Source organism: Haliotis rufescens, unplaced genomic scaffold (assembly GCF_023055435.1).
Source record: "Haliotis rufescens isolate VD_foot unplaced genomic scaffold, xgHalRufe1.0.p SCAF_9, whole genome shotgun sequence".
Lineage (NCBI taxonomy): Eukaryota > Metazoa > Mollusca > Gastropoda > Lepetellida > Haliotidae > Haliotis > Haliotis rufescens.
The window spans coordinates 27,689,579-27,707,943 of record NW_025964383.1 but is presented as its reverse complement, the minus strand read 5'-3'; the positions used below and the strand labels follow the sequence as shown (position 1 = coordinate 27,707,943).

Below are 18,365 nucleotides of genomic sequence, written 5' to 3'. Positions count from 1 at the left end.
GTATGAATATATTGTTTTATTTTATAAAAATTGTAGTTGGTACAAATACTCTTGAATATGTATTTTAACTAATATATAGGGTCCTCAGTGTCTATTTTGTAAAATTTAAAAAAGGGAAAAATAATATATCTGATATATTTGATATCGCATTGATGACATAATTTTACAGTGCCCGTTTCTCTTACAATCTCTTGAAAACATTTCTCATTGCTCTCAGTTATAGATCAGACAAATACTTACATGTGTTGCTGTCAATATTCACAACATTGAAGCAACGGGCAACTTTACGTTGCATAAGGCCTTCACATTTCGCGTACCGCTGTACAAACTGAAATGCATGCATATGATGTAGCCTGCTCGTCGATACTACAACGTAGATATAGGAATGTATACAAAATCTGCTTAATTTTTAAAAGTGTGATATTCAGTACCGATTGCAAAACGTCAACAAAGCGACCTGGAATGAACGATCAGCTGATCTCACCGCATCGCATGGAACGACTATATGGTGGTTAACTTACAATATATTCAGTCGTGGTCATCCCTGTGTATCATTAAACCAAGGAATATTTATTTCCGGGCATGACAATAGATAAATCATTGTTTAGGCGAAAAGTTATGCTGTCCACACATAAGCGTGACCGTTGCCGATAGAAGTGAAGGTTATACTAGTTAACTGTCTATAGGCGTCATAGTAACATGTAGTGCTCGTAACGCGCATACCACATGCGCCGTCAGTTTAAGGTTGGACCGTCCGGGTCAGCGCACCTAGCGGGTTAGTGAAGGGAAGATAAATTGAAAAAGATCTCCCATTCGCTGTGCAGGTAATATGACCGTGATTTCGAACCCCTGTTTCTCCAAGATTTCACCTTTAACTTGTCATCGCCATACATTCTCAAAATTAAGACCACATTCGTTTATGATAAAGGAATAATTAACATCAATGCATGTCACTTTCGATGCTTTGGATTAATCTATGTTTGTTAATGCATACATTTCAGGTCAGGGCGGTAGGGTAGCCCAGTGGTTAAAGCGTTCGTTCGTCATGCCGATTTCCGACATGGGTACAATGTGTGAAGCCCATGCCTGGTGTCCCCCATATATTGCTGGAATATTGCTAAAAGCGGCGTAAAACATACTCACTCACTGTGAATGACGGCTGCCTTGTAATAGGACCAATCTCGTTTAAATTAATGGCAGTCTAAATTGTGAATATTTCGTTTAGCACTACTGTATTGATGCCACGTAAGACTGGAGGTCCACTGACGCATTAACTTGTTGCACAGCAAGTCTAAATATAATGAGTGAGTGAGTGAGTTAATGCTTTACGTCACATCGGCAATATTTCAGCCATATCGTGACGAGAAGTTAGACATGAAATATACATAATTATATATTTAAACTTTATAAAAATCTGTCATCGAAGGACAGTATGATAACTAGAATATCACAGATAAGATTTAAAACTAGTTGTGGAACATTTAAAAGCATTAAGTATTAAGGAACAACACAATATAAAAATGGGCTAGAGATCGTCAGTAACTAAAGGGAGATCACCACACCAGGGACCATGGGGACTTACAGTACCTTTGCTTCCTGCATGGGCCCTGGCAGGATTTATATCACCCTACAGTCACTGACGATAATTGACCAGCCTAAGATTAAAATGACACAAATACTACGTTTAAAAGCCTGGCATGCATAAAAATACTTCGAATGATTTGGGACTTACATACCCTCTTAGGGGGACAATAGTTTTACGCTACTTCAACCCCCCTCGAGGGTACAGCCACTAACAATCTAAGTTATTAATTAGCACTACCAATGTCTAAAAACTTATTATGGACATCAAAATTTATGAATTAATTCAATTTCTTTTAAAAAGCACAATATTAAATGAGAATGTACGTGATTAAAAAGGTCCTTTACTGTTTTTACATGATAATATTTATCCCTTGTGATGGAAAAATCAATACAATCAAGCAGGACATGCTTGACTGTGATTCTTTCATCACAAGGGATGCAAAACGGAGGATCCTCACCATTCAAAAGATACTCATGTGTATATCTTGAATGGCCAATACGACATCGTCGCATAATGACCTCTTCAAATCTGGACTGACAGCCCAAGCAGGTGTAACCGATATTTGGTTTAATTTCATGTAATTTATTGATACCTACTAGGGCGTCCCACTTCTGTTGCATAAGATCTCTGATGTAAGATCGAATCACGGGTTTAAAATCAGTGTATGGGATCAGAAGTGGTGTCACAGATTTGTTGAGGGCTGCTTTTGCAGCAGCATCGGCCATTGTGTTACCAATGATACCAACATGGCTTGGTAACAAACAAAAGGCGATGTCATATTGGCCAGTAGCAAGATCATTAAATAATTCGAGAATTTCGATTAAAAGTGGATGTTTTGATGACATATTTTTAATCGCCTGAAGGCATGAAAGAGAATCTGAAAACAGTATGAATTGTTTATGTTTAGCTTGATTACTGATATATTTAAGTGCTGTAAAAATGGCGTTTGCTTCTGCAGTGAATATGGAACTGTTATCAGGTAAACGTGAAGATATTGTTCTGGATCAATGACGGTGGCACTAGCAACTGCGCCTCCATCCTTGGATCCATCTGTAAAGATAGATTTATAAGTGTCATAATTGTTTCTTAATTGACTGTATTCTTGTTGATAAATTAATTCGTTAGTGTCTGATTTCTTTAGTTTTGTTAATGTAAGATCTACCTCTGGCTTTACCATTTGCCAAGGAGGAGATGAGAAAAGTTTAGTAGGAGCTATATCTTGGAGTTGAATATTAGAAGCTGATATTGCAGATTTTATTCTGATTCCGAGTGGTGGAGTAAGTGTTGATTTCTTATTGTAAAGATCCTCGTAGAGAGGATGGAATATGCATTCAAAAGCTGGATTGGACTGATTAGAATATAATATAGTGATGTATTGTAAAGATAATTTTAAACGGCGTTGTTTAAGAGAAGGCTCATCTGCTTCTATATAGAGACTGTGAATGGGAGACGTTCTAAAAGCTCCAAGGAAAAGCCTCAGGCCTTGATGATGGATGGTATCGAGTTTTTGTAAATTACTTTTGCAGGCTCCACCAATGACGATGGAGCCATAATCAAGTTTTGAACGGATTAGTGACCTGTATACGTGTAAGAGGTTTGTTTGATCCCCTCCCCACTTTGAATTAGAAACTACTTTCAATAAGTCGAGTGCCTTCAGGCATTTAGCTTTTAGGTATTTAATATGTGGAAGGAAAGTTAAGTGGTTATCAAAAATAAGTCCCAAGAACTTGGCCTCCTTAACAAATTTGATAGGAGTGCCATTCAGAAATAGTTCAGGGTCCTTATGTGGCTTATATTTTCTGCAGAAATGTATACAATTAGTTTTTGATTTTGAAAATTTAAACCCGTTTTCTAAACACCACTTGGTAATTTTATTAAGACATAATTGTAATTGCCTTTCTATTGTGTGCATATTTTTACCACGACAAGATAGATTAAAATCATCCACAAAAAGTGATCCATCAACTGAATCATTTAAAACTTTTGACAAACTGTTAATTTTTATACTGAATAAAGTGACAGACAAAATACTGCCTTGTGGGACACCCTGATCCTGATTATAATGATCAGACAGGGTTGTACCCACTCGGACTTGAAATTGCCTGTCTGTTAAAAACTGGGATATAAAATGAGGCAGACGGCCTCTTAATCCAAAATCATGAAGATCTTTTAAAATACCATGTTTCCATGTTGTATCGTAAGCTTTTTCTAAATCGAAAAAGATCGATACAGCATGTTGTCTATTTGCAATGGAATTTTTAATGAACGATTCTAAACGCACTAAATGATCGATAGTACTTCTGTTTTTCCGGAAACCACATTGTATATTGGAAAGAAGATTATTTGTTTCCAAGTACCACACTAATCGATTATTTACCATGCGTTCCATCGTTTTACAAACAAAGCTAGTTAAAGAGATAGGTCGGTAATTTGATGGATCAGAATGATCCCGCCCAGGTTTGGGAATGGGGATAACAATGGCATTATGCCATGAAGGTGGACACGTCCCTGATGTCCAAATGTCATCGAATATAGTCAACAGAGTTTCAAGGCATGATTCGGGCAAGTGTTTCAGTAGCTGATAGTGAATATTATCAGCGCCTGCTGCTGTATCATGAGCTTGCCCTAAGGCAGTATATAGCTCATGTAGTGAAAATACCTCATTGTAATCTTCACCATTATCAGATGTAAAATTTACTTTTTTCTTTTCCTGTTGGAGCTGATATTTTTGAAATTCAGGAACGTAATTTGATGAGGACGAATGTTGAGATAACGTTTTCCCAAGTCTATTGGCAAAATCAGATTTATTCGTTAGCAAAGTATCGCCATCCTTTAGATGGTTTACTGTAGAATTTGATCCCTTGCCTTTGATCTTTTTGATCATGTTCCATACCTTGGACATAGGGGTACGAGAGTTAATTTTTGAGACATAAGTCTGCCAGGATTGACGTTTATTTTGCTTAAATAGACGTCTTGCCTTGGCATTTGAAATTTTAACAGTATTTAAATTATGGACAGTGGGATGTTTACGGAAGTATCTCTCCGCCTTCTTACGACATTTCCTAGCTTGTTTGCAAGTGTCATCAAACCACGGTTTACGAACACGTGGGTTGATCGAGGACTTAGGTATTGATTCATCAGCAATTTCATTCAGTTGATCTGAGAACAACTGAATCGGGTCAGTAACATTCTGAAAAGACGTAGGTAGTAATTTATCTTTGCATAAAGATTGAAATAAAAGCCAATCAGCCTTCACAAAATTCCATCGAGGTGAAGGTGGATCATCAGTGGGATGAATGGGCTTAAGCACCGTGGGGAAATGGTCACTCCCACATAGGTCATCATGGACGGACCATGAGAATTCATTCAACAAAACTGAATCCGTCAAAGACAGATCTAATGATGAATACGTACCAGTTGCAGGGTGTAAGTAGATGTCCGAGTCATCGTTAAAGATGCAGAGGTCATTATCAGAAACAAAATCCTCGATGACTTTACCCTTTTGATTAATGATAGAACCTCCCCATAAAGGATTATGTCCATTTAGATCACCCATGATGAGACAGGGCTTTGGGAGCTGGTCGTACAGATTTTGGAGATCATTACGCTGAAGATTTGAGGATGGAGGAATGTATAAGGAGCAAAGTGTGAAGGCAATATGCAGTGTAAGTCCAACTGCAACAGCTTGTATATTCGTGTCAAGCGGAACAGGACTGTGAACAACGCCCCGCCGCACCAAAATAGAAGCTCCTCCAGTAGCTTTATCTCCCGGAGGAGAGAAGGAATGATACGAACTATACTGCCTTAAATCAAATTTGTCGGTTGTCTTAAGGTACGTTTCTTGTAAAGAAATTGCTGATGGACAAATATCCGTTGATAATAATTGCAGTTCGTTAAAATTGTGCCGAAGTCCTCGGCAATTCCATTGAATTAGATTCGAATGATTCATGGTGGTTCTACCGGAGATCGTTCACGGAAACGTGAAGAGGAGTCACCACTGTTGTGGTCAAGAGGCTCAAAGAAATTATGAACATCTATAGATGTGTCAGTGAGAGTGGGGATCTTAGTTGTGATTTTTCTGTTTTGTTTTTTCTTTTGTTTTTTTTTCCATTTCAGTTGATGGTTTGTTGGTAGCTGGTATATCAGGAGTGGGTGTAGAAGGGGCCACAACCTGAGTCACAATGATAGAATCTGGAGACATTTCACCTGGGCTGACAGAATGAGTTGTTTGACTGTCACATGATGTTGTCAGAGGCAGCGAGTGTTCAGAATGTGTCCACGTCAAGTCCGTCTGACATTCTATAGATCTACTGGTTGAAGGGCGAGAGACAGCAGCAGCAGCAGCGGCAGCATAAGATTGTTTGGATGAAGGTGTCCGGCTATCATAGAGTTTTTTCGCATCAAAGTAACTGACGTTGTTTTGACATTTGATTGTCAAAATGTCTTTTTCACGTGTCCAAAAAGGACAGGATTTTGATGACGCTACATGTTGACCCTTACAATTTGTACATTTCAGGTCTGCTGTACAGCCTGAACCATCATGATTTCCACCACAACGGTGGCAAACAGTCGGACGGTCACATGATTTGGAGCCGTGGCCAAACTTCTGACATTTGTAACATCGGAGCGGATTGGGGACATACACCTCCACTCCGATGTTAAAATAGCCTGCCTTAATAGATTGTGGAATTGTTGGAAGAGAAAAGGAGAAAAAATAGGTATTGGTTGGAACGATATTTTCACCATCTTTTCTATTGAAACGTTTCACTGATGTGACACTTTGTCCTTTGAGTTCTTCCAAAATGTTTTCTTCTGACATTTCTGCCAGGCAACGAGCTCTGTCGCGGATGATCCCCCGACTCGAATTCAACGTTCTGTGTTCGGAAACAACAACTTCTGTGTTAGCAAAGCTAGTACATTTTAAAAGATTAATAGCCTGCTGTCTCCGTGCACACTCCACCAAAAGAGAGCCGCTCCGGAGCCGTGAAACATTCTTCACCTCACCACAGATACCTTCAATGGCTTTAGAAATGGCGAAGGGATTGATTTTCAAAGGTAGTTGATTACGTGATTCCACTACGATAAACCGAGCCCAAGAATTTGAAGTTTGTGAAATAGAAGCATCGTCGTCAGATGAGAAAATCTCAGCTTCCAGACGTCTCTTCTTGTCATTGCGGTTTGAACCAGATATATAGTGAGCCATGATGAAATTAATGTATTCAGCACCCCTGCTCCCCACCCACCATGGAGTGCTACAAAGAGCGATGTTGTCCTGCACCGGATCTCCAACATGCAAACATCAGGGATACAGAGGTTTTATACTCCAGTAAGAACAACATGAATAGCTGTATTTGTCTATCAAATAAAATGTCTGGCTGGTTCGGCCCATGGCAAGAAATTGAAGACATACAGAACTCGTCGAAAGTACCAGATTGGCCCATGAGCCACCGCCTTCTGGCGTAAGACTCTAGGCAATTTATTCAATCCAAAAGTTAGAATTCACACAAGTTATGGATGGCCAAGACCGAAATATACCTTAAAATACAACACATGTGTGTATATACAATATTACGCACAGGGCATGGCATGACCAGCCGATTGATAAGAGCGGGCCCATCTTACCACCCGTCTAGGCGAAGTAAGGGTCGAAGTAGTGTGTTGGGCAAAGGAACACAGTTCCAGGAACCAGTGCCCTCAACTACCAGACTCCCGTCCTCCGCCGACACAGGGACGCAACCCACGGCAAACGGGCTGCCCACTTTGGTCGCATCTTACGACCAGCAATGGGGTGCTGTGGAAATATTCTACCCCGGTTCCACACGGGGGAAGAGCTATTAGCGCTACCCAGCACTCACCACGAGGAAGTTGCTCTTCACGAAGTTTCAATCAGTCATCGCTTTTTGGTTGACGGTGTTCGGGAGAACAGGGGTTGTATAGCCTGTGCTATCTGTTTCCAATTATACTTCTGTGGCATGCTGACATAATTATGCTTTGTGTCGTTATACACGCGATTGTGTGGCAATACATTCAAACACTAACAAATCATATACACTTGTCGATAGTTTGGTGTTTTGGAATTAAGTAATGTTGTATCTAAGAATAGTGCAACTGTGTCACTGCAACCTGCAACCTGACAAGCCACCGATATTTGAGCGGCTGACTCTTATGACAATCTACCCACGTTGAATGGATATCCGTTTCAGTGGATTAAAGTTCTTCTCTACAATGTCTGCAAAGGTCAAAAGTATTATTCCTCTCTAGAAAAGGATTGGATTCCCAATTACTACAAGCATTGTACATCCGCATGTGACTTTACATATGCACAATAACCTTAATCCATACATTTGATAAGGTGTCTCATTTAAGCATGACACTCGCTGTGAAGTGTATTCAACATGTGCACTGAAAGCATGTAAGCTAAGAAACAAGAATGCATAAATCTATGTTGGCGCACAATGTTACAAGACTTCACGACAAGGCACGGTGTATATGCACACACAAGCTAAGTGTCCGATACCTTGTTAGCTTTTAAACAAAGTGGAAACAGTCTGTAAACACGTTTCTATATAACAATGAAGCTTATATTTAATGCCCACGTTACCTTCTTATCAAACTGTTCGACGAGAGAGGCGTTTTACATTGTAGGGTCTATTTCATCTAAACATTTCTGCGTTGGTCTATCACGACATGAGCAGGGTGTGCATTGCCACGTGTCAACAGTTTGAATCTTTTTGTCCCTTTAAAATTGTATCGTACATAAAGCTTATCCTCTCATAAAGTATCCTTCACTACACGGGGACAATATATTTACATAACATTTCACGAATGTATTACATAACCAATGTGGACTCCAAGTTAGAATAAATCCCCAGTAGGATACGCGTGAGTTAATTTAAAAGCCACGAGTGATTTGTATAAAGTAACCCCTGCATTGTTGGTATATGATAGAACATACAGAAAAAAAACATAGAAAAATAAAGAAAAAGCATGTGCGGCACTCATATGTTAATACGTTGTTTCTCATGAGCGTTTCGTCCACATTAATCTCACACGATTATATAACTGTAATACTGTTCAAAGCGGCGTTAAAATATTGCTGAGTGTAGTAGTTTGTAGTTTCAGGAAAGAGAACCAGCATAGGCGTGCTTTGTGAAACTTGGCCTTCCCAATGTAAGATATATGAATTTTGTGAACGTACACAGACTTCCACGTTTCAACAGGACGGGTACAACAGCGAACAAGCCGAAGACAATCATAGTGAAGTTTGTGGCAATTACGGACCGTGATGCGGTGCTCGGAGCGAGTTATAAGTACAATGCAATGCTTCGAGAGTGAAGCTTGTCTAAAAGAACGGACCTGCCGGTTGTATTAAAAAAATACAGAACGACACTAGCAAACAAAGAACACGAAATTCGAAAGAAATTTCAGTACAAAGCCAGAATTCAGGAAAAAGGAATAAATCTTATCCTACAATACAGAAAACACAGTGATGCAGAGTGGACATCGATTGGCCCGGAGGATGAAGTGGTGTAATTTTCAAGTTCAACGTATGACGTAGATTCAGTATAATACTGTCAACATAATTTCAAGTACAAACAGTACACGTGACGTGCACTTTACAATCAACTTAGTTGATTTCTGTCATGTATATAATATACAATATTACTCTTTTCTGGATTTCTATATAGGTTTGTATATGTATTGTGTAATTGTTGGAGTGCGTTTTGAGACAGTAAAACACTGTTACCCTACTTTCAAGTACACACAGTACATGGTTTTTATAATCAATTCAGTTGATTTTTGCTATGGATATGGTATACAATATTACTCGTTTCTGGATTTCGATCTATATTTATTGTGTTATCGTTGGAGTTCGACGTATGAAAAGTGCGTTTTGATACAGTAAAATAATGTCAACCCAGTTTAAAGTACAAACGGTACATGTGACGCTAACTTTATATTTCATTCACTTGATTTTTGTCAGGAAATACACATAATACTCGTTCTTGGATTTAGATGAAGGTTCGTATTTTTAGTGTGTAACTGTTGGAGAAAGCCACGTGCTTCTATTTATAAACATTGGATGTTTTAGTCTTTAAATAGACCATGCTTATTTCAACCAATCAGAAGTACTTCTGGTCCTAATAAGACTTCTGTTTACTTCCGGGATTTCCCTGTTGGACACGGGGCACTAACAAGGATCTTTGCTAGAATGTTTGCGGTGCATCTTTTCAAAGGTATGAAACTGACCATTTAATCTAATCTGGTGTATTTCCCGGTGTTTGTCTTGATAAATGATAACACTAGGTGACATCGAAGTGACTTGAACAGTCATGACAGCGATGCTCTGACTAGTGACTACTACCCCCGTGTTATTGGTTTTCAGAATATTCGTAAGTTTCTATCTAATTACATGACAAATTGTAAACATCATTATAAAATACACCTCTCTCTTCAAGGGCCATCATCTGCGTATCTACAATGTCTGTGTGATGCTAGATCCCACTTTATAGCGCGAGTAATCTCGATAAAGTTGGATGTCGGAAAAACTATCATCCGACGATATTATATTATTTAACATATTTTTGTGTGAACCCCTTCTGAAGGTTAAATGATAAATGAAAATCTTCAAATAGATCTATTTCACTTCGTTGATCCGATGATGAGATCGCTGCAGTGGTGCATTGACTATAAATGAAAATTATACTTATTATACTGTGGAAATCTCTTCTGAAGACTATTTAAGTTTCATACTTTGATGTTAAAACCAAAAATAAGTTCTTTTCAAAGAATAACATTTACCTGTTTGGTGGAATAGTGCAAAGAAGAAAGGATATTTGATACATTCAGTAGTGTTTTTAGGGTGGTATATATAATAGCTTTAAAAAACAATATTGGAGCTTTGGTATGTAACAGTGTGTATATATCCTTTCACTGTGATGATGGTCATGGTGGAAAATTACCAAAATTGGTATCATTTGAATCTGGTATGGTTGAGTGTAGTTAGTATACTGGCAGTGACATACCACATACTATAGTGATATACTAGCGCGCTGTTATGTTTGTTGTGTGGCAAAAGTGATATAGTTTTTCTACTAGAGTAAATGAGCATTCCTCTATTGAGATTACAGCACATTAGATAAGTAGAATTAAAATCCTAGCCATGATCAGAAGCACACTTTTTCATAAAATGTAACACAACTTTGAGTTTAAATGTTATTGATATGTATAAAATTGACACACCTATCTGACCACTAGGTGTTGGTTTAACAGTATGTCAAATACTAAAGATGGTAGAGTGAGGGATGAAATCAGCGATGGAAGTTCAAATTATCATCCTAGGTTAATTGTCAAGTGTTTATTTCTGTTCATTTTATAATAAAACCCTTCTCTGTAGGTACAGTATGTATATTAAAAAGAATATTTGGGTAAATACCCGGGTGGACAATGAGCACCTCAACATGTTAAAAGTGCAAAAACTATATGCGTATGTGGAGGTATGCAGACTGCTGTGCCCACGTCTCTGCTGTGTCCGGCTTTTGTCGTTTGTGTACTGGCATATCGCACATGACTTGTGCAAGGTGTCGGTATGCGAATGGCAGATGACGGGCGGCGTCGCGGGGATGTGGATGCTGCAGCCAGGTGGTACACAATGGAAATTACGATGCAGAATGCTGTATAAACATAAGTTAAAAATGATGTCTCTGAACTCTAGCTGTCTGAATATTGCATTCAAAAGAAAACAAGTGTTCACATTTTTAAGAAGTAAAAAGGCACAAATCTTCTGCCTACAGGATGTGCATTTCACAGCTGATGAGGAGCAATTAATAAAGCAAGCAATGGGGTTATTAAGAATGTTACATAAGTCCTTATTAGAGTAATGCTAGGGGAACTGCTATATTGCTAAATAATGATTTTGAATTGAAAGTAAAATAATTTATTAAAGATGAAAAAAGGCAATTCTCTGGTTTTAAATATAGAAATTCAAGAACATGTGTATACAATAGTAAATAGTTATGGCCCATGTTTAGATAATCATGACGTTTTTTTCAGAAAATAGAAGAATTATAATTAAATTAGAAAGCGAAAGGAGTATTTTATGTGGTGTTTGGAATTTGATAATGGATATGGATCTGGATACATTTAATTATAAGCATATTAATAATCCTAACGCACGAAAGGAAGTTTTTGAAATAATTGATTTATTAGATTTGAAGGATCCTTGGATCCTTATCAGATATGGAAAGAGGAAGAAAGAGGGTTTGGGAAATTAAATAATTCTTTGTTACAAGATACGAAGTATGTGGAACAAATATAAGAAACAATACAAAACACATTCCATCAATATGAGGATAAGTCTAGTGAAGAAAAGAAATATTTGATTGATGATCAATTATTATGGAAAATATTATTATTAGAAAACCAAGAAAAATGATGAAACTAAAGAAAAAACTTTATTTTCAGATCTCAATAAGCTTGAATTGTTTTTATACTCAACAAACATTGAAGAAGAAAAGAAATAAATTATAGAAAATATTGATGAGATTAAAAATGAATTGGAAGAATGAAATAAATTAAGGAATAAAGGAGTTTTCATTAGACCAAAGGCGGAATGGATAGAACACGGCGAAAAACCTAGTAGTTACGTTTTAAAATTAGAATATCGATTTTTAAAAATAAGTATATTAAAGAATTACATTTTAATGAGGGAACTGTTATAAAAAAAATACAGAATGAATTGCTAGCAGAAACTAAACAGTTCTATCAAAAATTGTATAGCGATGAAGATTGTGAATGAATAAATTTAGAAGAATTTTTATTTTGATAGAGACATTCCAAGACTACACATCCACTTCCATTAGTCTTAGAAGGGGAAATAACCATAAAAGAAGCCCTAGAGGCACTAAAGAAAATGAAAAATGGAAAAAAGTCCAGGACCAGATGGATTTACTACAGATTTTTTTTAATTCTTTTGGAATGACCTTGGAAAATATTTAATAAATTCACTAAATTATGGATATAGAAATGATTCATTATCTATAACACAGAAACAGGGGCTTATTACTTGCTTACCAAAAGAAAAAAGCCAAAACGTCTCTTAAAAAACAACTGGCGTCCAATCGCATTGTTACATACATCCTATAAACTTACATCAGCAGTGATAGCAAATAGAATTAAAACTGTCTTACCTATTATAATAAATGAGGACCAAAAGAGATTTCTTCCTGGGAGATATATTGGAGTGGTGACTAGACTTATATATGATTTAATGGATTATACGGAAAGTTATCAAATCCCAGGTTTACTGGTGTTAATAGATTTCGAGAAAGCTTTTGATACGGTAAATAAAACTTTTTTCATTAATGCATTAAAATTCTGTCATATATACACTTTATCATATATATATACACTTTATTCAGATGTATTGTAGGCCAAAGGCCCATGATACAATGGTTACAGTGTGGAGTTTGAGATCCCAACAGACTTTGCCTTCGATTCATAGCTTTTAGAATATACAGTAAATGGGTTGGAGGATGACATTAAAATATTGTACTTATGTCTTGTCGGGAACTCATAATAATTCAAGGATATATATTCTGACCTCAAAACTTGATAACAATCACAAATTAAAATAAAGTGATACTCATTTTCGACATAATCATGTTTACAAACAGTACAAACTCTTCCTTCTCTAGGTTCCTTAATATGTCTACCTGATAACATTCTGTCAATTTGTACCAAGTATTCAAAAATGGATGTCAACACTTTTTAATGGCCTGGAATCCAGTGTGGAAGTTAATGGATTTGCGAGTCCTTTTTAAGATATTAAGAAGCTGTCGTCAAGGTTACCCAGTGTCGCCATATATTTTTATAATTTGTGCGGAAATGTTGGCAAATAAAATAAGAAATAATCCTAAAATAAAAGGAATTAAGATAGGAAAGATTGAACACTTGCTGTCACAATTTGCAGATGACACATCATTAAGTTTGGATGGAGAGAAAAGAAAAGAAAAAGGCCTTTATGCTGTAGTGTACACATTGCAGTTTTTTGCCAGATTTTCTGGTCTTAAGGTTAATGAGGAGAAAACTAAACTGTTTGGATTGGTTCAAAAAAGAGATCAAGATATAACCTATGTAAGGATTGGCATCTGGACTGGACTAATACAAAGTTTAAGCTATTAGGAATAACCTTTGATGTTGAATTAGATAATATTGAAGAGGATAATTATAATATAAAGTTTGAAAACATTGAGAGAGAAATGAACCTATGGACGGTAAGAAATTTGACTCCAATAGGTAGAAATATAGTCCTAAAAAGCCTTTTTTTTGTCAAAATTGAATCATGTTTTTTCTTCGATACCCAACCCTCCAAAAGATGTGATTGATACTTTTCAGAAAAATGTTTTAAATTTGTTTGGAAGGGAAAACATTAGTGAAAAGTGAACAGACAAATAATGTCTCAACCCCCAAAACATGGCGGAATTAACATGCCAATTATAAACGATGTCATTGCAGCACAAACATTTTCATGGATCAGAAGATTATATTGTTATCACTTAAAATGGACTGAGTTAGTTGCTTGCTGTTTTCCAAATAGAGAGGATTATGGTTTACAGATGCCTCCTGTGTTGATGTATTTATTACTTCAAATACCATGAATTTATTTTGGAAGGGTGTTTTGGATCCTTGGGCAACATACTTGTCCAAAAAGAAACTAAAAACTGGCCAATATATTATGAGACAATCTATATGGTTTTATAGTAGAATACAAATAGGAAATAGCTCAATCTTTTATAAACATTGATCAAGCAGAGGTTTAACCTTCAGTTGGGATTTTGTGGATGACAAAGGTTAATTTCATGTATTTGATGCTTTTGTGCATATGTATGGAATCCAAACAAATTATATAAGATATGATGGAGTTGTTAATGCAGTCAACAAATTCTGTAAGGTAAAGGAATACAATGTTTTTAATTCTATATCTCCTCGACGAACCATGCCACTCAATATATCACATCTGCTAAACCAAAATATGGGTAGTATAGAATTTTACAAGTCTTTATCAGCACAGGCTAGGTGTGTGTTAAATTTCATGGCATTCAAAAATGGGAAAGTATACTAAATAAGACATTTTGTGAAAAAAATTGTCAACATATATTGATGGTAAAAAGATACACTCAAAGTGAGGATATTAGATGGTTTCAGTTTAAGATTATTCACTACATTCTTACAACTAACAACTATTTATATAAAATTGGATATGTTGATTCTCCTATGTGTACTTTCTGTACAAATCAACCTCAAACTATAATCCATATGTTATATGATTGTGAACATGTAAGACAGATTTGAGAGAAACTGTATATTTGGATAAAATCCGTTGTGGAGGGCATTGATTTAAACAGAGCAAATGTTTTGTTTGGAGTTCAAGGCAAACACAACAACCTATTGAACATTGTACTTTTAATAACAAAACAAGTAATATACAGAAAATGTAGGAAAGGATGAATGCCACATTTTGAACACATACAGCATGAGATAATTAGTTACAATAATTTGTAAGATACACTGATACAGTACGTTGACTATACAAGCAAGAATTTCTTTGTATAAAAAGATGTACACTTCTTGAGTACTATGTAACATGGACATGGACATGACATGTATATATAAATGCTGTACCTGCTGAGATGAATAAAGAAGGATAAACAACAACAAAACTTTCCCTTTATGTCGAGCAAGTGTTAACTGACACAAACGCGGACTTGCGAATTTGCGAAACTGGTCAACATGGGGTATTTAATAGAATCATGGTCACTATCGCATCAAATTTGGATATGTCCTGAACGTGCTGCCAGAAACCTTTTAAAATACAAGCGATAAAATCCTACACATTATCATCTGAAAGCAGATTCAATAGTATGATTCCGACTTTATATCATAAGTATGTGTTTTCGCGAACACCTGGTGTCATCACTGATTTTACTATGATCCATTAATAGAAACGGCTCATTTCGTTTCATAGTATGACAGGAGTAGCCTCCTGCTGTGATTTGTGAGACGCTTCGATGACTGTATCTTCGTAACATGTTCCTCTCATGAGTGTCTCCGTTTGTTGTCTCCATTGGGATGACGATGGAGTCATGTGTCTGTGTCAGTGTTCCGAATAGAATTTGTTTTTCAAGTCCACTGTCACACTTTGAATAAAGCTATATCTCTACATATAGTCCTGGAGTTCGTTCAGATTGTCAATCAGAATGTTGTGGTGAGTTTATCGTACAAAATAAACACTGTGGCTGGACCTTATGAAGATCAATTTAACAAAATACATATTGAAGGTAACAATTGTCAGTTACTCATCTGAGCCAATACTTAGTTTTGCAGGTAAAGCAGAACAGGTTTCTGACGACTGAGTCACCAAAAGGCAGAATTGAGACTGTGATATGTTGTCGAACATGTAACATACTGTGTACACACATAATTACGCAAACACAAACACATATTTGTCAGTACACGGAAGGCAAATCAATATGAATTTAGTGTGGATAGGAAGTTAGAATAATGTAGTGTTGGTTGTATTTCATTCACAATTCACGATCCTGTTGGAATTCACGAGAGACTGATTTACATAGTTAATGAGTCTATAGCCATTTCTTCACGTCATCTGGGGATCTGATTCCATACACTTGTGGGGCTCTTGTCTCCGGTAGGTCCCTTCCTCTTAGTTCAGACCCAACGATGTATATCTTTCCTAGTTTCTGCTGACTCCAGTGTAACACTCTATCTATTACAGGTGTATTTACCTCAACGATCTGGGCTAGGCCTTTAAATACTACGAGATTAAATGGTACCTCTTCAGAAAGATACCGGCCCTTAAAATCTGGTATGTATCCTCCTCCCACTTTCAACATAGGATGTAGTAATCCATCAAATGCCTTGTTGGTTGTCAGAGCATATTTTAGGCTGCTTTGGTCAGAAATGATCGGCCAGTAGCAGTTTACCAACCACTGAAGGCCAGATGGTAATTCATATGGTCGTTCCTGTAGCAATTTCACCTTTATCTTTCTGACCTCACTGTCAAGGTCACTGATATACTGTGCTTGGAAGTCATCTGTACCTTGGTAGAAGAGTGGGTTCTCGGATAGAGACTCGTGGTTCCAATCTCTCCATTTGCCGTACATTATTCCAAGATGAAGGGCAGAGGGCAAATGGGCGAGCTCCATGCTATGGTTGACCTGCTTAAGAACTGGAAACGGCCCAAAGATTGATTTTAACACCTGAAAATGATTGAGCCACATTTGGCCATCTTTGTGAACTACATACATATGCAATAACTCTTTAACACCAATTACATCTACCTTGACTCCGTACTCAGATATTCTACAGGCCCAGGGAAGGGATTCCGCCGATATGATAGTGAGATCATTCAATTTATTTCGAAGAATGTGACATGCTTGGTAATCAAAACCAGCCTGTCCGGGCAAGGCAACAAGAATGGTCCCCTTCTGCATGTAGGGTTCAATGGCTGCCAGGTACTTCCCATGGGAGAACGCAGGGACAACCAAAACAATGATGTCTGCTCCTGGCACCACTTCTGCTGGGTTGTCAGATATTGTATGGGGGTTAGCTTTGTATACAATTGACTTGGCGCCTCTACAAGGGAATGAACAGGACAGGATTTTACTCGTTGAAGCCTCTCTCCATTCCCGAGCCTGGGAAAGTGCAAGGACACGACAGGGCATGTCAGTTTGTGAAGCTACTAAAGCTGCTAGAACATGAGCTCCATTTCCACCACCACATACCAGCACTGTTACTTTCATTTTTAGATCTGTAATAGAAATAATACATATTAATATGACAAGTATGCTATTGTTTCTCTTGTTATATACCAGGAAGACAATTCTGCCATCAGGTCAGAGGTATTGTGCATTAATTCATGTATCATGTCAGTATCAACAGTATGAGGTAAATGAGATCACATGTACACGAGTGACGATTTGGCTTGATAAGTAAAACGGTTGTCTTATTACCACTGCTATATATTGCGGAATATGCTATATATTAGAATTAAACATGTAACATACCTTGTTCCGTCATTGAATAAATACAAGAATGAGTGACAGAGTTGGGTTTAACGCCGCTTTTAACAGTATTCCAGTTATATCGCGGCTGTCAGCTTAATGTAGGAGGAAAGCCAGAAGTGATGCAAGTCTCAGACGTTTACCACTGAGCACGGGTATGGTGCTGACAAACCTAGAAACATAATAAAAGGCGAAACGGGATTCGAACCAACAATCACAGGTTTCTGGCGCCACTCTGCACAGCGAATCGCGGCGCCTTAGACGACTGGGCCACCCGTGCCCCCGAATAAATACAAGAACACGCATGGGGTCACAATCCCTGAACAGTCAATCAGTGATCTGGAAATGTTGTCTTATGATGTTCTTATACATATATGTGTAACAGAAGATTTTCTTGATTTAATAACTTGTCACTCGTCTTGAACAGGCTTGTAACGATGTGTTTCTGTTTTATGAAGTTAATTTAAGCATACAAGTAAAAGTAAAAAACCCAAAACGTCACCAATTGGACAATAATAGCGTGTGAAGAAAGAGTTTACTTCCTTCGCTAACAGTGAAAAGGATTAATAATGTTCAGATGAACTACCCTGCTTGTACATGTGGACCTACCACGCGTTCGTTTGTATACATTTTCCTAATATGGTAGGAAAAAGTGAGGCAAAAGAAAAGGGCAAGAGAACAGAAATGTTAACATGATT

The 18,365-nt window shown here is 37.2% G+C and overlaps 1 protein-coding gene across 1 annotated transcript; it reads right to left on the bottom strand.

Moving 5' to 3' along the window:
- Window positions 1-16,227: 16,227 nt before the first annotated feature.
- LOC124130928 (opine dehydrogenase-like) lies at window positions 16,228-17,406 on the bottom strand. The gene has a single exon (XM_046493984.2). It carries the CDS (start codon window positions 17,404-17,406, stop codon window positions 16,228-16,230), a length of 1,179 nt encoding a protein of 392 aa, XP_046349940.2.
- Window positions 17,407-18,365: the final 959 nt, after the last annotated feature.